General features: G+C 42.9%; 1 protein-coding gene across 1 annotated transcript in view; it reads left to right on the forward strand.

The window, feature by feature from the left end:
* LOC124788222 (protein yellow-like) overlaps positions 1-24,366 on the forward strand; it is a 48,202-nt gene that overhangs the window by 13,338 nt on the left and 10,498 nt on the right. Inside the window, exons 2-3 of the mRNA XM_047255403.1 lie at positions 3,015-3,328; positions 15,963-16,162. Coding sequence (XP_047111359.1) covers positions 3,031-3,328; positions 15,963-16,162 — 498 coding nt within the window. The 5' untranslated portion in view covers positions 3,015-3,030. The remainder of the gene's footprint in view (positions 1-3,014; positions 3,329-15,962; positions 16,163-24,366) is intronic.

Genomic DNA, 24,366 nt, shown 5'->3' on the forward strand with positions numbered 1-24,366 from the left:
TCCTTTTTCTTACCTTATCAGTTCACCTAGTTTTCGATATCCGTAGGACAATATCTCAAATGATTCGATTCTCTTCTATTACGGTTTTCACTACCACGCACTGCTGTGCTCCATGGCTGGTACTATCAGATTTCTCTTCGCCAGGAATGCCATTTTTCCAGTGCTAGGCTACATCGCTTTGTCCGTCCGTCACAGTTTATTTTGATGTCTAGATAGCAGAAGTCCTTAAATTAATCTACTTCGTGATTATCAACTTTGAAGCTAAGTCACTACCTGAAATCAGGCATCTGCTCTTTTATGCACCACCTCAGCAACGCAAATATAGCGGATATGTCGTGCCAAAAGTATCAACCTTCCCAGAGGGCTCCATTAAAATCTCCAGAAAACATGACTAGTTTTCGTGAACGAAATTCGTCAAAGTCCTCTTGAAAAGTCCAAAATGTTTACCAGTCCATTACGACGCTCGAATCAATACTAAAGATGTAAGCGCACTGCAGTGTCTTTGTCCGCCTTTGAACCGGCAGTTGCCTCTCTCGAGAGCGCAGAGTGTGATAGTTAAGGAACTGTGCGTGAGATTTTGTTGTGGACGCCTCTAACGTAACCGGGCCCGTCGCCTTGAAAATGCCACCTGTTGCGTTGCCCATATGGAGTTAAAACCTTCATCATAGAAGGTGTACATGGAACACCAGAGTACATGAGCAAATTCAACTCTAAATTTTTGTGGGAAGTATACTCTGCATTCGTGTGTTCGTCGAGGTAACTTTCAGCCTCAGTTGTAGACTCGACCATAATTCAGTGAACATTATAAATGAAGAAGGACTTACGAACCGAGTGCAATTAAAATATATAGGAGATACGCTAGTAGAGTGGCTGGTTGCAGCGTCAGGACGAACTAACGGTAATTACAAGAAACTACACTACTGGCTATTAAAATTGATAGACCAAGATGAAATGCAGATGATAAACTGGTATTCATTGGACAAATATACTATACTAGAACTGACATGTGATTAAATTTTCACGCAATTTGGGTGCATAGATTCTGAGAAATCAGTACCCAGAACAACCACCTCTGGTCGTAACAACGGCCTAGATACGCCTGAGCATTGAGTCAAACAGAGCTTGGATGGAGTGTATAGGTACAGCTGCCCATGCAGCTTCAACACTATACCACAGTTCATCAAGAGTAGTGACTGTCGTATTGCGACGAGCCGGTTGCTCGGCCACCATACACCAGACGTTTTCAATTGGCGTGAGATCTGGAGAATGTGCTGGCCACGGCAGCAGTCGAACATTTTCTGTAACCAGAAAGGCCCGTACAGGACCTGCAACATGCAGTCGTGCATTATCCTGCTGAAATGTAGGGTTTCGCAGGGATCGAATGAAGGGTAGAGCCATGGGTCGTAACACATCTGAAATGGAACGTCCACTGTTCAAAGTGCCGTCAATGCGAACAAGAGGTGACCGAGACGTGTAACCAATGGCACCCCATACCATAACGCCGGGTGATGCTCCAGTATGGCGATGACGAATACACGCTTCCAATTTGCGTTCACCGCGATGTCGCCAAACACGGACGCGACCATCATGATGCTGTAAACAGAACCTGGATTCATCCGAAAAAAAAAAGACGTTTTGCCATTCGTGAACCCAGGTTCGTCGTTGAGTACACCATCGGTGGCGCTCCTGTCTGTGATGCAGCGTCAAGGATAACCGCAGCCATGGTCTCCGAACTGAGAGTCCATGCCGCTGCAAACGTCGTCGAACTGTTCGTGCAGATGGTTGTTGTCTTGCAAACGTCCCCTCCTGTTGACTCAGGGATCGAGACGAGGCTGCACGATCCGTTACAGCCATGCGGATAAGATGCCTGTCATCTCGACTGATAGTGATACGAGACCTCGCGATCCAGCACGGCGTTCCATAATACCCTCTCGAACCCACCGATTCCACATTCTGCTAACAGTCATTAGATCTCGATCAACGCGAGCAGCAATGTCGCGCTACGATAAACCGCAAACGCGATAGGCTACAATCTGACATTTATCAAAGTCGGAAACGTGATGGTACGCAATTCTCCTCCTTACAAGAGCCATCACTACAACGTTTAACCAGGCAACGCCGGTCAAATGCTATTTATGTATGAGAATTCGGTTGGAAACTTTCCTCAAGTCAGCACGTTGTAGGTGTCGCCACTGGCACCAACCTTGTGCGAATGCTCTGAAAAGCTACTTATCTGCATATCACAGCATCTTCTTCCTGTCGGTTAAATTTCGCGTCTGTAGCACGTCATCTTCGTGGTGTAGCAATCTTAATGGCCAGTAGTGTAATAATTAGAACAGCTGTTTCTGAGTGACTGAGGTGTTGTTGAGCGAACTGTGTGATTGGACAGCACGACGTTAGGCTCCAATGTACTGAAAGTGGGCCACTGCGCGTGAAGTACTAATCACAGTTTACGTCTGTTGTGCGACCGTAATAGTCTGAAACGTGCAGCCCAAATTAATATGTTTTACTGGTAGACTCTATGTGTATCTGTACCTAATATTTGTGGTTCTCATGTTTTGCATGCACCCTCAACTTGCAATTAGTTACATAAACAATTTCAGGATTAAATTTTTGTTTCAAGTTGCAGCACTGAAATGGTAAGCTTCAAGGCGAAACAGGAACACTCTGCTAGGCACACGGTCATTAAATGTTCCGATCCACGTCTCTGTGTTGCGTAGCATTAGCCGTGTGCAAGCCATCCCGTATTTAAGATAACTGATAAACAGGCTACACCATTACCTAGCATTTAAGCCCCACCGGCAGGGTGCTTTCAAGGAGCACTCTTGCTGTAGCTGGCTATTATAGACTCAGCAGTTTATATGTAAAAGTTCTAATTCTCCGTGTGGATATATGAATTAGTCCATTTCATTTTAGCATTAAAATAGTCACAACTATAGAGATGTTTATTTCTCGTTTGCTATACTGTAACTTGTTGCAGTACTGAATCTTATATACAAAATATTTACAAATAGGTGCGAGCCGTATCCAATGGGATCTCACGTGTGCACCTTTGCCCTCTTGGTGCTTCTGCTGGTGGCGGCTGGTGACGCTCACCACAAGTCAAGCCACGCCACGAGGCACGGCGGTCATGTCAGAGCGGCTCACGGGGCCGGCAAGGCGTCCCCAGTGACGAGGAGCAAGGGTGCTTCCGAGGAGCTGAAGCTGGAGACCATCAAGGCAACCAAAGAGATCAAATTCGACTTCGGAGACGATGGGACGTTGGAAAAGGAAATGAAGGCAACCGGACGCTACGACCCTAAAATGGTTCTGGTATATGATGTGACGAGTAAGTACTCCAATTAGAAACATATCTCTTGTATTCTTTATAAATACGTATTTATTATCGCATAATGCATATTTAATTAACAGAACAAATACCAGCCTCTTCAATCTGAACGTTTACTGTAGAACTAATAATATTTCAGGAGGAGAGAGAGTGCAGAGTGGCAATAGGAAATTTTGGGAAGGATAGACCTTTCATTTGAATCACTTTCAGTAGTGGACGATTCACACAAAGAGCCCCCTAATGTAGAAATAAAATAACTCAAGAATGATGGAAGGTTATAACAAAGGGTCTCCCTTGGGGCGTAGTTAATCCTGATAATGGAGATGCCTAAGTAGTTCTAAAGTTTGATGACATTTAGCTATGAACTTTGCAGTCAGCTTATGGTGTAAGATAACAGACAGTTACAGGTTTCGTACACACGCATCTGCTACATATTAAAGACGACCATGCGTCACCACTGTGTGAAGCACAGAAATTAAGCCACCAAACGAAACTGACTACTACCTGAGGGACCGGATCAGAGCAAATGGATAGCCATCCTGGCCGATACACTCCTGAAGATAATCCAATATCACACGATTATTACGAAAATCGGTGTCAAATAATGCAGTCCTTAGAAATATAGTCACACAGGTTAAGCTTGGCATCGTATTATCGTCAATATCAGCCTTTTATAATAAACGGCGATTATACTAAGCTTTTGACACAATTCTTTTCTTGCCAGGACTCCCCAGATGTCTTACAGTGTAGACACGACCCAACTTGGACTGTGCAGGTGTATGGTATTTTAGAGACATGCGCGGTTTTAGTAAAACTCAAAAACGAGTGTTCTGTCTGCTCACGAAACAAACAAGTGAGAATGGGAAAGATCTGAGAATTCGGTTAAGGTCAGATGAATCTCCATCCAACATGATGAGCATACGGTCTTCGTTAACGAATAAAAATGTGTAGGATCTATTAGTATTCTATCTTGCAAAACTGATGATTCAGTACATAGCGAACGGTATAAAATGGGACTCAGTTCCATTCAGTACTAACGACCTCGTGAAAAATCGTGGCAAGTGAATCGAGAGTTTCATTCGATGACGGCAGTCTCCAGAGCTTCCTGCTATTACGTCACACGTAGTGAGAACCACGTGCTGCAGCTTGATATCGTTCACAGTTCTATAATTATTTCTATTGAAATTAGATTACGTTACGTGGCGCATTGTTTCGAACTTAGCACCCTTATACAGGGTGAGTCACCTAACATTACCGCTGGATATATTTCGTAAACCACATCAAATACTGACGAATCGATCCTACAGACCGAACGTGAGGAGAGGGGCTAGTGTAATTGGTTACTACAAACCATAAAAAAATTCACGGAAGCATGTATTTTAACACAAACCTACGTTTTTTTAAATGGAACCCCGTTAGTTTTGTTAGCACATCTGAACATATAAACAAATACGTAATCAGTGCCGTTTGTTGCATTGTAAAATGTTAATTACATCCGGAGATATTGTAACCTAAAGTTGACGCTTGAGTACCACTCCTCCGCTGTTCGATCGTGTGTATCGGAGAGCACCGAATTACGTAGGGATCCAAAGGGAACGGTGATGGTCCTTAGGTACAGAAGAGACTGGAACAGCACATTCAGTCCACATGCTAACACCTTTTTATTGGTCTTTTTCACTGACGCACATGTACATTACCATGAGGGGTGAGGTACGCGTACACACGTGGTTTCCGTTTTCAATTACGGAGTGGAATAGAGTGTGTTCCGACATGTGAGGCCAATAGATGTTCAATGTGGTGGCCATCATTTGCTGTACACAACTGCAATCTCTGGCGTAATGAATGTCGCAGACGCCGCAGTACATCTGGTGTAATGTCGCCGCAGGCTGCCACAATACGTTGTTTCATATCCTCTGGGGTTGTAGGCACATCACGGTACACATTCTCCTTTAACGTACCCCACAGAAAGAAGTCCAGATGTGTAAGATCTGGAGAACGGGCTGACCAATTTACGCGTCCTCCACGTCCTATGAAACGCCCGTCGAACATCCTGTCAACGGTCAGCCTAGTGTTAATTGCGGAATGTGCAGGTACACCATCGTACTGATACCACATACGTCGACGCGTTTCCAGTGGAACATTTTCGAGCAACGTTGGCAGATCATTCTGTAGAAACGCGATGTATGTTGCAGCTGTTTGGGCCCCTGCAATGAAGTGAGGACAATGTTTCAAGCGTCAAATTTAGGTTACAATATCTCCGGATGTAATTAACATTTTACAATGCAACAAACGTATTTGCTTATATGTTCAGGTGTGCTAACTAAACTAACGTGGTTCCATTTAAAAAAAAAACGTAGGTTTGTGTTAAAAAACATACTTCCGTGCATTTTTGTATGGTTTGTATTAAACAATTACACTAGCCCCTCTCCTCACGTTCGGTCTGTGGAGTCGGTTCGTCAGTGTTTGATGTGGTTTACGAAATATATCCAGTGGTAAGTTAGCCTCATTCTGCCATCGGCCTTGTCAAAGAGGGCGGAGGAGCGGATAGAGGTTCAGGGCACTCTCTTGTCCTAGGGGTGGGAAATTGCCTCTAAAGGCGGAAGAATCAGCAATGATCAACGACATGAGGATGCAGAAGGCAATGGAAACCAATGCATTAAAGACACGTAACGTGTATCCACAGGACATGTGGCCTGTAATTGAAGAAGTGTCATGATGATCTCTCCATTGGCAAAAGATTCCGGAATAGTCCCCCATTCGGATATCCGGGAGGGGACTGCCAAGGAGGAGGTTACCATGAGAAAAAGATGGAATAATCTACGAAAGGATAACGTTCTGCGAGTCGGGGCGTGGAATGTCAGAAGCTTGAACGAGGTAGGAAAACTATAAAATCTGAAAAGGGAAATGCACGGCTCAATCTAGATATAGTAGGGGTCAGTGAAATGAAGTGGAGGAAGACAAGGATATCTGGTCAGATGAGTGTCGGGTAATATCAATAGCAGCAGAAAATGGTATAACAGGTGTAGGATTCGTTATGAATAGGAAGGTAGGGCAGAGGGTGCGTTACTGTGAACAGTTCAGTGACCGGGTTGTTCTAATCAGAATCGACAGCAGACCAACACCGACAACGATAGTTCAGGTATACATTCCGAGGTCGCAAGCTGAAGATGAACAGATAGAGAAAGTGTATGAGGATATTGAAAGGGTAATGCAGTATGTAAAGGGGGACGAAAATCTAATAGTCATGGGCGACTGGAACGCAGTTGTAGGGGAAGGAGTAGAAAAAAAGGTTACAGGAGAATATGGGCTTGGGACAAGGAATGAAAGGGGAGAAAGACTAATTGAGTTCTGTAACAAGTTTCAGCTAGTAATAGCGAATACCCTGTTCAAGAATCACAAGAGGGGGAGGTATACTTGGAAAAGGCCGGGAGATACGGGAAGATTTCAGTTAAATTACATCATGTTCAGACAGAGTTTTCCTACCAGAAATCAGATACTGGACTGTAAGGCGTACCCAGGAGCAGATATAGACTCTGATCACAATATAGTAGTGATGAAGAGTAGGCTGAAGTTCAAGACATTAGTTAAGAAGAATCAATACGCAAAGAAGTGGGATACGGAAGTACTAAGGAATGACGACATACGTTTGAAGTTCTCTAACGCTATAGATACAGCAATAAGGAATAGCGCAGTAGGTAGTACAGTTGAAGAGGAATGGACATCTCTAAAAAGGGCCATCACAGAAGTTGGGAAGGAAAACATAGGTACAAAGAAGGTAGCTGCGAAGAAACCATGGGTAACAGAAGAAATACTTCAGTTGATTGATGAAAGGAGGAAGTACAAACATGTCCCGGGAAAATCAGCAATACAGAAATACAAGTCGCTGAGGAATGAAATAAATAGGAAGTGCAAGTAAGCTAAGGTGAAATGGCTGCAGGAAAAATGTGAAGACATCGAAAAAGATATGAATGTCGGAAGGACAGACTCAGCATACAGGAAAGTCAAAACAACCTTTGGTGACATTAAAAGCAACGGTGGTAACATTAAGAGTGCAACGGGAATTCCACTGTTAAATGCAGAGGAGAGAGCAGATAGGTGGAAAGAATACATTGAAAGCCTCTATGAGGGTGAAGATTTGTCTGATGTGATAGAAGAAGAAACAGGAGTCGATTTAGAAGAGATAAGGGGTCCAGTATTACAATCGGAATTTAAAAGAGCTTTGGAAGACTTAACGGTCAAATAAGGCAGAAGGGATAGATGACATTCCATCAGAATTTCTAAAATCATTGGGGGAAGTGACAACAAAACGACTATTCACGTTGGTGTGTAGAATATATGAGTCTGGCCATATACCATCTGACTTTCGGAAAAGAATCATCCACACAAATCCGAAGACGGCAAGAGCTGACAAGTGCGAGAATTATCGCACAAACAGCTTAACAGCTCATGCATCGAAGCTGCTAACAAGAATAATATGCAGAAGAATGGAAAAGAAAATTGAGAATGCGCTACGTAAAGATCAGTTTGGCTTTAGGAAAAGTAAAGGGACGAGAGAGGCAATTCTGACGTTACGGCTAATAATGGAAGCAAGGCTAAAGAATAATCAAGACACTCTCATAGGATTTGTGGACCTGGAAAAAGCGTTCGACAATATAAAATGGTGCAAGCTGTTCGAGATTCTGAAAAAAGTAGGGGTAAGCTATAGGGAGAGACGGGTCATATACAATATGTACAACAACCAAGAGGGAATAATAAGAGTGGACGATCAAGAACGAAGTGCTCGTATTAAGAAGGGTGTAACACAAGGCTGTAGCCTTTCGCCCACTCTTCAATATGTACATCGAGGAAGCAATGATGGAAATAAAAGAAAGGTTCAGGAGTGGAATTAAAATACAAGGTGAAAGGATATCAATGATACGATTCGCTGATGACATTGCTATCGTGAGTCAAAGTGAAGAAGAATTAAATGACCTGCTGAATGGAATGAACAGTCTAATGAGTACACAGTATAGTCTGAGAGTAAATCGGAGAAAGACGAAGGTAATGGGAAATAGTAGAAATGAGAACAGCGAGAAACTTAAAATCTGGATTGATGGTCACGAAGTCAATGAAGTTAAGGAATTCTGGTACCTAGGCAGTAAAATAACCAATGACGGACGGAGCAAGGAGGACATCAAAAGCAGACTCGCTATGGCAAAAAAGGCATTTCTGGCCAAGAGAAGTCTACTAACATCAAATACCGGCCTTAATTTGAGGAAGAAATTTCTGAGGATACATTGTATGGTAGTGAAACATGGACTGTGGGAAAACCGGAACAGAAGAGAATCGAAGCATTTGAGATGTGGTGCTATAGACGAATGTTGAAAATTAGGTGGACTGATAAGGTAAAGAATGAGTAGGTTCTACGCAGAATCGGAGAGGAAAGGAATATGTGGAAAACACTGATAAGGAGAAGGGACAGGATGATAGGACATCTGCTAAGACATGAGGGAATGACTTCCATGGTACTGCAGGGAGCTGTAGAGGGCAAAAACTGTAGAGGAAGACAGAGATTGGAATACGTCAAGCAAATAATTGAGGACGTAGGTTGCAAGTGCTACTCTGAGATGAAGAGGTTAGCACAGGAAAGGAATTCGTGGCGGGCCGTATCAAACCAGTCAGTAGATTGATGGAAAAAAAAAGTCTGTCCTCCCAGTCCAGCAGCTGCACACAGACTGAGTCCTTTTCCTGCCATTTTCCCCAGACCGCCATTTTGGATTACGTAATGGGAGGGGAGAGGGAGAGCCGACAGCGCCCCCTAGTGGCGTTGTTGTGAACTACGTCAGTTGAACTCTGGAACTCATTGTGAACATACTGGATGGAACTACTGCCTATGACAGCTCAAATTGTTTACGTAAGAAATGTAGCAGGCTGCCCTGCACAGACTGAGACCTTTTCCTGACAATTTCCAGATGGAGAAGGGGAAGGGATGGGAGGTGTGGGAGAGTTATGTTAGTGGAACAGCACAATTGACTTACTTTCCCACAAAAATTTGAACTTCCCACCAGGTGACTCACCCTGTAATAGAATAAAACAGAGAAGGGAGTAAGAGGAAACAGATAAGAGAGTGGCAAACTTAGAAATCCGGCAAAATAGGTTTGGGGAAGTTATAACAGTCCAAATGAGCAATTGCAGACCCATCGAGTTGCTGTAGTACAGGTAATTTCTATGTTAGCTGGCACCACTGGATTATCTGCTGGGTAGATTGCGCGAGATATGCTGTTCTGGATACCCTTTGTAGGAGGCGTAAATATGACACATGTTCTGATGATATCGGTAAGTCACAGTTAAAAATGGAGAGCACTGGGGATATAAAATTAAATGATTAAATGGGCTCAGTCGTAGGTAGAGCTGTTGTGAGACTTCAGTTCATGTAGAGGATACAGTAAAAATGCAGCTAGTCTAGACTTACATGTAAACCACCATAATATCAGAAGTTGCGACATAGTTAGAAAATCCGTATTATACATTAATATTTTATGCCAGATAATTAAGTTTTGTAAACGATGAAAAACTTCAAACTTATGTTGGCTCGATGTTGATGTAGAATTGTTTGTACTCAGATCGGAAGGCGGTTATCACAACCTAAATTAAATACATGGTCTGTAACTGCAATAAATAAAAAATACCATCATAGAATATTACTCATCTTTGTAGTACTCATAGCAGAGATAACAAAGAAGTTATAATGAACTTATACATGTGATGCAGCAGGAATGGTCGCTGGTTTGTTTGGTTCGCGGTGGAGTGGTTCAAATGGTTGAAATGGCTCTTAGCACTATGAGACTTAACATCTGAGGTCATCAGTCCCCTAGAACGTAGAACTGCTTAATACTAACTAACCTAAGGACATCACACACATCCATGCCCAAGGCAGGATTCGAACCTGCGACCGTAGCAGTCGCGCGGTTACGGACTGAAGCACGGGGGAGTGTCACGAAAAAGGTGAAAACCAGAACTGGCAGATAGCTGAAGCTACAGGCCAAGTATCCCACTGTAAAATACTTACGGTATTTCGAGAAGCAGTATTAAAAGAGTTATCTAGTTATATACCATAGCCCCAGAAGTAGTATCGCTCAGCTTGCACCAGATTAAACTAAGAACAGTATACTCATAAACAGAGGCGTTTAAAAGATGTTCTTCCTTCTCTTCATTTGTGAATGGATCGAGAACGCGCTACAACAGGAAGAACTCTCCGCAATGCATTTCACTGTGTAGTTGCGGTAGCTGGATATGAACGTATAAACTTACAACAGCGGAACCTTGAACGCAAAAATTTATGGTTACTAATTGCACAGCATTCTTAAAGAGTATAGCAAGGAAACAAACTATGCAGTGAGAAACTGATACAGTAAAAAATGATAAGACGAAGTAGAAATTCTCTGTACCATTTCTGACGAGCAAGAGATGTGGAAGAAGAAACTAAGAAAATATGCGTAGATTACTGCTGCAAGAGCAAACTCAAGAACTAAAAAAGATACTGATAACACAATAAGTGCTCTCCATTAATGACTATATATAATTATTGGATTTAAATAATAAGGCCACAGCCAGCAGTTTAAAGCTCATAAAAATTGAGTTTAACTAAGCAAAATACGATGCAAGACGCAATGCATAACAGCAAAATTCACATTCCGGTTGTGAGATTAAACATAATTTCAGGCAAACTGAATGAAAACATAATTCCGTGTAACTACGATTTTCAAACTGCTAACGTTTGGTATGTGAAAGCCGAAGTGCCGATGAACGACAGTAGAACTTAATAAGTTCGCAAGAGATCCAAAAGTGCAAGGCGACTCCCCCTTGTTGAGACAATTTGCATTTGCGTTCCCTGATTAGTACTAGGATTCTTGAAGTCAGGGCCAGTAAACGACGCTGACAACAAAGTGTGCCTTTGCAGTTGCAGACCTCCGTACCTATTATGGGATTGGGTAGGCAAGCACAAACGAACTCCTGCACACACTGCAGTAATAAATTACCACTAAAAAAGCTAAATAAAATGAGTAAAAGTGTGTAATCTAACTACTAAGTACTGTAGTAATAACAGTGACGAAGTTCATTTGCAATAGAAACACAAAGAAAGATAAATAAAAAATAAAAATTCGTAAAATTGTTAAATTGATGTCGTTTCCACCTTAAGTAAACGAATTAAAATCACAATTAAGTGCAGTGTAGATTGCGTCAATAGTAATCATATTTACAACAGTCCCCAGTGGAATCAGTTAACTAGATTGTAAAACCAAAGCCCGAATGCCGGTTATATCGTACTGAAATTGTTTGGTGGCGATGCACATTCACTCTACCAAGTTCGTTATGGAGTAAACTAAAATATGTGTAATGTTTTAGTTTTGCAGCCGTGACAGCATACGTCACTGAAAAGTACCGTAAAGAGTCAACATCTCCCAAGTGCTGCTCAAACTCTGGCACCGACAAAATTTCTTATTGTTGATGAGCGCGACTGCGATGCCGCCCTCAAGCCAAGTTCAATTTCCGGCCGAACACTACTCGGACTCTTCATCAGCTCTAAATGTGAAAGACTGACAATGACGAACGTCCGAAGGCCGACCGATCTTAAAAGACCGGGAGGGGTGTCAGCGCCGCCAGTTTAACACAAAACGGAAACAAGACAACGCTAATCATGTTTATGACTTGTCACAAAACTGTTGCTCGAATAACCATAATTGATTATACGACTACATTTGTCTCCTCGCAGTTAAACGTATTGACGTGAAAACCTCCCTACGCTAGGCGGTTTCCAACCCAACTATGTGCATATTCGGTGAATATTAATAAATAAACAATAAGATGCTGTCATTCATTACTTTTAAAATTACAAACTACAAACAAAACCTTATATATGCAAGAGTGAGTCATGCCAAGATAGAGCAGAATTTCTTGCTCATTTACGTGGGACGTCTGGTAATTACGTGGCACTCGTAAAATCAAATTATGGCTTATTTAAATGATGGTTTATTTTGGATTACGAAAAGGAAAATCGCTTGGTAGAAGGATAAAAGTACAGGTAAAACACTCCGACATTAGCTGTATTGAGCTCTAGTCAATTAGAATATTGGTGATCAAATTCTATATTATTCTTTATCGAATTAAGTTTCAGATTAACTAGGTTAGTATGCGTGTGCTGTACAGCTCAGATACACTGACAATTGTTTACGCGTATGGTAACATTGGTTTGACAACTGCATAACGTAAAGTATTGGTTCAGTTATCGTTTATACATATCAGTGACTGTCAAAAAATACATTTTGTACAGCATCGTGCAGTACAGCAGTCGACTTGTGACGTCAAGATGAACAATCTGATGTCGTTTATTTCGTAGGTGCATGTTACGAAATTTTAATATTTTTCCCTGTAATAATCGCAGGTTTCCATTTAATGACTGCAGAGTGACGTTTTTTGACAGAAGGGCGTACGTTCAAAACCGCGAGCAACAGACTCATTCGCCTTCGTGCTCAGCGCTGAAAGAAAGAAGCTCTGTCTCACCGCTATATAACTCCCCTACGTTAAGCCTCCAGACAGCCGAGCTTGTATACTCACGAGATCTATCCCACAGAGACAGGAGGAAATTACTCTAAAATAAATAAGTAAGATACATATTTAATTCACCGGAATAAATTGAGTTCAAGGAAATCAACAACGGTCATGAGTTCCATTCAAAACTGTAATATGTCTAAAAGGTACAGTAACTAAACAGTATTTTGAAGGGGCATCCAAAACTACAGTGCATTAAACTTATCGCAAGATGTGCAGAGATACATAATTCATTGCTGGCGAAGTGTGAGTAAATCAGTATCAAGACTGTACGTTGCTAACCAAAAAACTTTACTGGACACAAATCACTTTCATTTCACGACAAATCAGGGAATATGGATACAAATGAATGAAAGAATGAGGAAAACGAAAGACAACTTCATTGGATTTGTTGATATCAAAGAAGTCTCCGTCGATTGAAAGCGTAGAACAGGGTGGGCAACACGGCGCGCAAGGGATGGACCCAGCAATTGTTTTCAAATCGGCCTGCGCAACATCTTCGTGGGGGAGCGAGGCGCTGACATTGTACTTCACACGTTACATAGTTTCGGATGTTCCCCATTTTGTTGTTCGTATTTTGGTTTATGTATAATGGATCCGATTAAGACTTTTAGACGTTTTAGAATGAACATTGAAGTGACGGCTTAATTTATTTAGTGTTACAAAAATTACCCACACCTATCCGATCTGTCATCAAAAGTACTGTTGGACAAATACTTAAAAATATTTGCTAACAGTGTTTGTGGTGACTGACACCCTAAATTTCTCAAATTCCTGTGACCTGCCTGTGGCCAAAAATCGAAAATATTGCTTGTCGACTGGGGTTGCCATACTGATTGCCGTATTTTGTTTTTCTGTTCTTCCTCGTATTAAAATTAGTAAATAGTTCTTGTCCACTGTAGTGTTAGATCACTGTAACAGCTGAAACTCAAGGTAATTTATTATCGTTTAGCGGCAACCAGCTGCTGTTAAAGGTGTTTATTTTTCCATGGTGACGTTTCAAGGTAATTGGCAGCCCATCTTACGAGGGTTACACTTATTTACGTATCGTGACCTTTGTTTCTTTACTACCACCATTGCATTATTTTACTATGGAACTTTTTAATACAGCTACCGTAAAATAGTCTTAAATAAACAAACGCTATTCACGACACGGAAACGAATGCTAACCTCTGAGGATCGGGTGAACACAAAATGGATGTACTTTCAAAAATGATTTTTTGTGCGTATTTTCTTTGGGTAGCGTGTCGGGAAAGCGATGCCATTCCTATTGATTATTTACCTCACAAACATTAACTTCACGAAGACTATGGTTGTATCGTAATCCCTAGGGGTGCCCCTCTCCCATCACGCGACGTGCCGGGCCGCTTAAGTAAATATGTAAATCAGAGGCACTGGTCACTAAAGGTTGCCCATACCTGAAGTAGAAGAACCATAGAGACAGAAGAACAAACACCAACATCTATAAAAATAATAAAGGTGCAAAATGATAAAGAGAGTGTAAATAAGGGAATACAACAGAGTTACGTATGTTCTTTCCCTATATTTTGTTAGTATATAAGAAAAAGAAGAAATTAATGCAAAGCAATACAAAGAGACTTCTTTTCCGTAGATGTCAAAATTGGAAAAACGTAAATTCAAAGCTTCTTCTTGTGATAATTTTAGAAACCCAAACCGATAGCATATGGAATGATCTGACGTGGAGAGATGTTACAAATTAAGAGGTTGAAATCATAACTAGGAACGCCTTGCAGCTGTTCATGTGTTTACTTTCTATTCCTCCATGACACCATGGCCTTCCACCTTCCAGTGTATTGCTAGCGTACAGGTGTTGCCCACACCACAACGGACTTTTAGCAATACGGCGGAAGTACGAACTTACATTGATTTCATACAGATGGTGTCTACCATATCTTATATCCTGCATGGTGTCATCAGGTAAGCTATTTTCTCGGTTTCTTCCATTCTCAACGTTTCGGTTCCATACTACAGTATTATTTTTGGATGATATTTCATGTATACGTATAGTACTTTCAGTAGATGTTGGTTAAATTTTAGAGATTTATTGACGGTTACAGTAGCGTTCCATTCATTATTTGGTTTTTCCCACTTTTCTCTAGGCCTGATTCATTGATCAGTTATGCTCTGTACCTTTTTATAAGCGTCTGTTGCATGTACTAAATTTTATTATGACAAGCCTCCAGTGTGGTTTGACTCTTAACGTGGATAACTTCCCGAATGCTGAGACTCTGTAACCATCCACCTATTAGGAAAGTATAGGCATTGTGAGTACTTGTCATTGCCTTTTGTTGAATAGTTACAGTACGTATGATTTTGAATTTATACCATTTCAAAATAGTGTGACAAAGTGATTTCGCAGATAAAGCTGAAGATTGTCCTCAGTGACGTGAAACCGGTCATTGCAAATAAAGTACCTTCATACAGCAACGTGGCTTTTGGAAACACCTCATCATTCTTGACTTTTAATTTTTATAATTTTTATGATATTTTGCTGGTGATTGAATGCTGAGTGTTTTCTTTTCATTGTTACTAACAATGTCTCTGAACTGTGGTTGCCATACCGAGAAAGTTGTTTGTAACACAATAAGAGATGCACCACAGTATCATGGTGAAATATGTTACTGCTTAAAAACCACGATGGTATGGAGACGATGGTTTAATAACAGTGTCCGTACATTAAATCTTCGTATTCTTGTATGTTGCTGATACACGCCACTATGGTTTCGCAACAAAGGATTTCCAATTTAGTTTGTGAAGATCTGTGTACAAATAGCAGCAAACAAGCACACTACTACCAAAACGTGGTTTTCAAAATATAGCAATCTGTAATATAAGTTCATGACGTAATGGAGAACTGAACACGAAGCGGAGGGGGAACTTAGCATTAGGATAGGTTGAATACGCTGCTATGGGCGAACTCAATATCGTTTGGTGCGATGTAATCATGTTGCTGTCGCAGTGAATTGTGTTGTTAGATACCAGACAATAAACCTAAAATTAACTGCCTACGTTCACTGGATTTCAGTGGATAGTTACCTGCGGAACCGCATATTCCTGACGACGCCTCTCGTGCGGCGAGGCATTCCGGTAACGCTGAGTACGATCCCCTTCGACGGCGAGGAGGATCCAAAGCAGAAGCCGTATCCCAACCTGGATATACACCGCACCACGGAGGACACCATCACCGATTGCGACAATCAGCTGGTGGACATCGTCACAACTGTGGTGAGTCTCTTGAGGCACATACATCTACCTTTGTGCTCTACAAGCCCCGTCGCAGTGTGTGGATACATACCCAGTTTCTGTGCAGAGGCTGCAGAGCTGCCACCTACCATCCGGCGGAAATTTCAATCACATCGGCATTCCAAGCTGTTGCTCGCTCGATTATAGGACAAATTTTCTATAAACGTTCGTGAACAACGGGGCAATTTCGAACAAGTGTGAAGCGTTAGTTAAATCCACTTGATGTGTGGAAAATACAGTCCTAAACCAAGGCTGAAATATACTGAGGTGCAAAAAATCGTGGGATATCTCCCAGTTCCGTGTGGGACGTCCTTTTGTTCGGTGTAGCGCAGCAACTCGACGTGGAATAGACTCAGCGAGTCGTTGGGAGTCTCCTGTCTCTAAAGCCGTCAATAATTGCGAAATGATGCCAGTGCTTGATTTTGTGCACGACCTGACATCTTGATTATAACCCACAAATGTTCGCCGGGATTCATGTCGGGCGATCTGGATGGCCAGATCATTCGTTCGAATTGTCCAGAATGTTCTTCAAACCAATCGTGAACAACTGTGGCGCAGTGACCTGGCGCATTATCATCTACAAACGCTCCATTCATGAATGGCTGGAAATGATCTCCAAGTAGCCGAACTTAACCACATCTAGTCAATAGTAGGTTCATTTGGACCAGAGGACCCAGTCCATTCCACGTAAACGTGGACCACCCCATTATGGAGCCACCATCATCTTGCACAGTGCCCTGTTGACAACTTGGGTCCATGGCTTCGTGGGGTCTGTGCCACACTCCAACCCTACCATTAGCTATTATCCACGGAAATATGGACTCATCTGACGTGGCTACGGTTTTCCAGTCGTGCCGAGTCCAACCGATGTGGCCACGAGCCCAAGAGAGACGCTGTGGGTGGTGTAGCGTTGTTAGCGACACTCGCTTCGGTCTTCTGCTGCCGTAGCCCATTAACGTAAAATGTCGCCGCACCGTCCTAACGAATACAAAACGGCTCTGAGCACTATGGGACTCAACTTCTGAGGTCATTAGTCCCCTAGAACTTAGAACTAGTTAAACCTAACTAACCTAAGGACATCACAAACATCCATGCCCGAGGCAGGATTCGAACCTGCGGCCGTTGCGGTCTTGCGGTTCCAGACTGCAGCGCCTTTAACCGCACGGCCACTTCGGCCGGCCTAACGAATACATTTCCGTCGTACGTCCCACAGTCATTTCTGCGGTTATTTCACGAAGTATTTCTTGTCTGTTAGCACTGACATCTCTACGCAAACGCCGCTGCTCTCGGTCGTTACATGAAGGCCGTCGGCCAGAGCGTTGTCCATGGTGAGACGTAATGCCTGAAATTTTGTATTCTAGGAAAACTCTTGAGACTGTGGATCTGGGAATACTGAATTCCATAACGATTTCCTAAATGGAATGTCGCATGGGTCTAGCTCTAACCACCATTCTGCGTCCGAAGTCTGTTAATTTCCGTAGTACGTCGGAATCCTTTCACACGAATCACCTGAGTACAAATGACTGCTCTGCCAATGTACTGATCTTTTATACCTCGTGTACGCGATACAGCCGCCACCTGCGTATGTGCATATCGTTATTTCATACCCTTTGTCACTTCTATGTAGACTGCCAGCCTGATTACTCAGCCACACAGCAATATCAGGATTAAAGAGGTTATAACGGGGTGGCGTTGGTGATGCAGCAGTTATGTCTATTCTGCTGCCTCTGCCAACTGTGTTCATAAATAGACTGATATCACCCAATGATTGATGCTTTGGGGGAGCAGATAATGACGGGTACTGTAAAGAACAATTACTATTATTAAGTCACGAACGGTAGTTTTTTATCCACTAATGCAGTGCCAGAGTTGTTCAGAAATACGATTAAACGGTCCTTCCGTCATACATGCATGTCTGAAGAAATTTCATAGTATTTATGAACAACACTCGCACTTAAATATCATTTTCATCCGCTAACACCGGGCATGCGTCTTTCAATCAAAACGTCTCCGCTGTATGGTAATATTCATAATGGGTGTACGAGTACAGGTTGTAGACACAGGGCTGATGACATATGGAAGTTTGGGTCTGGCCGTGAACCGAACTCCGATAGGACGGCAAGGCGATAAGTGGGAAATCCGGGTTTTTGTTCCGGTCGGGTACCAATTTTCACTGTTGTTATTCCATTATTCAGCTGACGGTTGTCCATACTGAAAAGACGACACGGCAAAAACTTTTACGCATTCACAGTAAATGAGGAGGAGGAAGAAAAGATTAGTGTTGTACGTCCCGTCGACAACGAAGTCATTTAAGGGATGCAGCACAACCTTGGATTAGGGAGGGATGGAGAAGGATATTGGCCGTGCCATTTCAAAGGGCCACCTCTAAATTTGCCTGAAGTGATTTAGTGAAATCACGGAAAGCCCAAATCAGGGATGTCTGGGTTTGAAAAGTCGTCCTCCCGAATGGGACTCCAATGCACTAACCATTGTGCCATCCCGCTCGGTCACAGATAATTAATATTCTTCGTGCCACTAAACGATTTCTATATTGTGAAACTCTCAACTGAAATAACGCTGCGCGAATATTCGTTTACCAAACAGATGAACAACTTTAACAGAACATTACGGGCACGTAGGTATTCTGAAATATATAAATAAATAATTGAAATAGAACTGCTCCGCTTCAGTAGCTGCGCGGTTGGCGCTGCGACTGCCAAGCGAAGAGGCTCGAGTTCGATTCCTGGCCGGGTCGGAGATTATCTCCGCGCTGACCAGTGGCGCTCAGCATTAGAAACTGGACTTTATTCCGAACACTGTCAGTGGGAATTAATTACTTTAATATTCTGCCTCGGCGAAAACGGAGGTACCTGCAACAAAGCCATTGCGACTAAGCAATTCGATAAACTGACTCTCACCTTAGAAATGATAGTAAACAACTCGACCTGCGATATTACAGAATCCTTACAAGGCACAGGAGAAACTGAAATTCTATGCGTGTATTTCGTATTAGACACTTTAAATTAGCTCCACTGCTACACAAGGTGACTGCTAAGTCCACTGACAAAATTTAACAGGCTGTTGAGAGATATTTTTAGAGTAATTTGTTGAAAGGGACACACGGTCACCTGGGGCTTGGTACAGAGTAATTTTTACATTGTTTCTTACCACTTTTAACTTCCATATCTGTAAGGCCATGAATACATTTGCACAACATTGCGAATGCCGATGGTAATCCCTGAGTGTCTTGTCTGAACCATCCCTGTTCCACTCACTCACTCACTCACCCACTGTTCTCACTTCTCACAAGAGTTCAGTGTCGGTGTTGACGGGCCCAGGCAAGGCGTAAAGCTTTGTGTCGCGCACTCATGAAGGCTACACGAGTGCGCCTTTGGCTCCGGAAACCCATATCGATGATGTTTCGTTGAACGGTTCGCACATCGACACTTGTTGATAGCCCAGCATTGAAATCTTCAGCAATTTGCGGAAGGGTTGCACTCCTGTCACGCTGAACGATTCTCTTCAGTCGTCGTTGGTCCCGTCCTTGCAGGATCTTTTCCCGGCCGTAACGATGTCGGAGATTTGATATTTTACCAGATTACTGATATTCACGGTGCACTCGTGAAATGGTCGTATGGGAAAATCCCCACTTCATCGCTGCCTCGGAGATGCTGTGTCCAATCGCTCGTGCCCTACTATAACACCACGTTCAAACTCATAATTTTGATAACCTTCCATTGCAGCAGCAGTAACCGATCTAACAACTACGCCAGACACTTGTTATCTTATATAGCCGTTGTCGACTGCAGCGCCGTTTCGTGCCTGTTTACATATCTCTGTATTTGATACGCGTAGCTGTTCCAGTTTCTTTGGCGCTTCAATGTATTTTAACAGATGTTCTGATTTGTGTGAATTTCTAAGGGACCAAACTGCGGAGGTCATCGGTCCCTAGACTTAAACATTGCTTGAACTGCATTACTGGCCATTAAAATTGCTACACCACGAAGATGACGTGCTACAGACGCGAAATTTAACCGACAGGAAAAAGATGCTGTGATATGCAAGTGATGAGCTTTTCAGAGCATTCACACAAGGTTGGCGCTGGTGCCGACAGCTACAACGTGCTGACATGAGGAAAGTTTCCAACCGATTTCTCATACACAAACAGCAGTGGACCGACGTAGCCTGGTGAAACGTTGTTGTGATGCCTCGTGTAAGGAACCGAAATGCGTTCCATCGCGTTTCCGACTTTGATAAAGGTCGGATTGTAGGCTATCGCGATTGCGGTATATCGTATCGCGACATTGCTGCTCGCTTTGGTCAAGATCCAATGACTGTTAGCAGAATATGGGATCGGTGGGTTCAGGAGGGTAACACGGAACGCCGTGCTGGATCCCAACGGTGTCGTATCACTAGCAGTCGAGATGACAGGCATCTTATCTGCATGGCTGTAACGGATCGTGCAGCCACGTCTCCATCCCTGAGTCAGCAGATGAGGACGTTTGCAAGACAACAAACATCTGCACGAACAGTTCGACGACGTTTGCAGCAGCAGGGACTATCAGTTCGGAGACCATTGCTGCAGTTACCCTTGACGCTGCATCACAGACAGGAGAGTCTGCGATGGTGTACTCAACGACGAACCTGGGTGCACGAATGGCAAAACGTCATTTTTTAGGATGAATGCAGGTTCTGTTTACCGCATCATGATGGTCGCATCCGTGTTTGGCGACATCGCGGTGAACGCACATTGGAAGCGTGTATTCGTTATCGCCATACTGGTGTATCACCGGGCGTGATGGTATGGGGTGCCATTGCTTACACGTCTCGGTCACTTCTTGTTCGCATTGACGGCACTTTGAGCAATGGACGTTACATTTTAGATGTGTTACGACCCGTGGCTCTACCCGTCATTCGATCCCTGTGAAACCCTACATTTCAGCAGGATCATGCACGTCCGCATGTTGCAGGTCGTGTACGAGCCTTTCTGGTTACAGAAAATATTTGACTGTTGCCCTGGCCAGAACATTCTCCAGATCCGTCACCAATTGTAAACGTCTGGTCAATGGTGGCCGAGCAACTGGCTCGTCACAATACGCCAGTCACTACTCCTGATGAACTGTGGTATCGTGTCGAAGCTGTATGGGCAGCTGTACCTGTACACGCCATCCAAGCTCTGTTTGACACAATGCCCAGGCGTATCAAGGCCGTTACTGCGGCTAGAGGCGGTTGTTCTGGGTACTGATTTCTCAGGATCTATGCACCCAAATTGCGTGAAAATGTAATCACATGTCAGTTCTAGTAGAATAAATTTGTCCAATGAATACCCATTTATCATCTGCATTTCTTCTTGGTGTAGCAATTTTAATGGCCAGTAGTGTAACTTATGCTACGAACAACACACACACCTATGCCCGAGGGAGGACTCGAAGCTCTGACGCGAGTGGCCGCGCAGTTAGTGACATGGAGCCTCTAACAGCGTGGCCAAACCGCGCAGCTGTATTTTAACAGATACAAAGATAATTGGGTGGCAAAAAAAAAAAAAAAAAATAAAAACACAACAACTCTGTAACGGGCCATTGTAGAGCACGAAACCTCTGGTATCCCAGCATGAATGGTTCGAAAGCCTTCCAGAACGCACGAATCCAGACGATAGCCGCTATGCAGCGCTCCAAATAATTGCTAGAGCAGCCGTCGCCCCCTCAGCGCTAGTCGCCAGCGCTAGTCCATCAGCGCCTTCGGCCGCGATCTAAAGCAAACAGCCTACAGGCCCAGACCCAATCAAAAGCCATCTTATCCCATGATCCACATTAGTGAAATAGTTGGGGGTCCATGTGGATAACAAGCGTCTTTTCACACATTACCTGGAAGATACGAAAGAAGCGTGACTACGCATGCTTCAACCATCGGTACCATTTTTCAAGAGCATTCACCTGAACACCAACAAGAAGATACAGCTTTACAAAGCAATAGTGGAACCTACGTTCCTGTGTGGTCCGACATCTTGAGGAACAACATGTACAACGAATTTCAGATACCTTAGTTAATACAAAACGTTGTCTACGTATGGCACGGGAAGCCTGCTGGTGGGCCACCCACATCGAAAGTTCACGACGAAGTACAGGAAAAGTCCCTGCAGCAAATGTCAGAGAGAAAGCACAGAAAATGTTGGACACAACAGACAACTTGGCGGCACAACTCGGCAGTTGCGGATAGTAGGAACAGTCCAAAGGCATTCAAGATAACACACATGCCACCACCACTCTATGCAGCTACAAACCACACGGAATGAAGTACACCCTCCAACAAAGTAGTTGTAAGGATCCAAATATGAGCCCACGTCCTGCCTTACGTGAGTAACAGCGACGGCACTTACGTATCGTTCCTTGTACACAGCGTTGCTATGTTTCACACGCTGCTACGTCTCGGCTCTCATTCTGTCTTACACACCGGGCTTACCGTTCCGTTGCGCTGCCGAATTGCTCATCCACCGTTAGTGGTTTTCGGCGACTCGGCATATGCCCCGGCCGGACCGCCAGCATCCCCGGGTCGTATCAGATTGCGGTTACTATAAGAACCATCCATCAAAACACTCAAAATAATATGCCGAACTAACTTGGGAATTTTGTCGGTGGATTTCGAGTTCACACGGTATCGCTGCATTCGCAGATAGACATAAGCTGCTAGACTCTCTTGGTTTCTCTGTGGTTTCCCGTGATCGTCTTCTCAGTTTTCGTTGACTGTACTCAATGCAGAGTTAAACGCAACATTGAGGTTACTGGAATTTGGTCAAATCTGAGGTCAGACAAGTCTGTTTGTTGTTGGTGGTGATTCTTTAACAGACATAAATGGTTGTAACCTTAAGGAAAGCGTGCATGGCAAATAGGTAGAAGGCTGTAATAAGGGACAAATGTCATTGTATCAAAAAGTCTTTATTGTCCGACACATGTTTCTAAGACGCGATATTTAAGTTTCGGCCAGTACTAACCTCGGCAAGCATATAAAATACTCATTTTAAATCACTAGTATTCTCGTGAATTGAAATTCCTTGCTTGGAGTATACTTGTTTTTCTTTTCTTTTTGTTTGTATTCTACCATTTATTAAAAGCCTAATTTTCAAGTAAGTAAAGTGAAAAGAAAGAGGAGGTGCATTTCCCTGGCTCTCAAGACGAATGTGATAAAATAATCAGTACATTAACCACAATATACTAAAATTTCGGCCAACAATTAATGACAGTCACGTTTACTGAATGGTTATTTTAGGCCCTAATAACTACTGCTTTTATTTTTTACCTGACGCTAATGATTTGTTGTAATGAAGCCTAAGCTGCATATATAATCTCAGATAAAGTATAGGTAAAGCATGCAAACATACCGACGTATGTCGTACCTGCCGAAGCAAACCATGTCATGTGAACTATCTCATGCAAACTATCTCATCGCATGTATTACATAGTGCATAACGTGCAAGTAGTAACAGACAACACTGAAGTTACCTTTAGAACGCTGTGTATCTATTTCCATCACACTTAGCATGGTGGTGATAAGTTCCTAAGGAACCACTCTACTGAAGTCATGGATCCCTAAGCTTACACACTACGCAAACTAACTTACGCTAAGGACAACACACACAACCTTGCCCGAGGGAGGACTCGAACCTCGGACGGGGTGAGCCGTGCGAAGCGTGGCAAGGCACCTGAGACCGCCCGGATACCGGGCGCGGTTCCCCGAGCATGTAAGTGATTCTTGTCAGCCATATAACTTCGTTATGCCGTTTGAAAATATACTTCTACTTATTAATAAACTTCTAGCCAAAATTTTCCATACCTCCTTCAAACAAATAGTTAACAAGAGCAAAATAAATCAAAACGGAACTGTAGGAATAAGTAAGTCATAAACAATAGCTCTTAATTTGGTCGCGTAGATAAAACGAACTTTTAGCCTCGTGTCTGTAGGCTCAAATGAAAATAATATACAACGAAAGATATCAAATGCTAATCATTTAAAAGCTTCACAGCAAAACCTGAGTAAAACTGTGTTAGCACAATCTCTTATTCTGTAACGGCCAGTCATTTATAAAATATGAAATATAAAAACATTCAGAATCCATACAGAAAATTTTAATAATATTGAAGTAGTAACAAAGGGCAAACAGCTTCTAATGCATGTAACCATAGATTTCTCAG

The sequence above is a fragment of the Schistocerca piceifrons genome, chromosome 3 (assembly GCF_021461385.2).
Source record: "Schistocerca piceifrons isolate TAMUIC-IGC-003096 chromosome 3, iqSchPice1.1, whole genome shotgun sequence".
NCBI lineage: Eukaryota > Metazoa > Arthropoda > Insecta > Orthoptera > Acrididae > Schistocerca > Schistocerca piceifrons.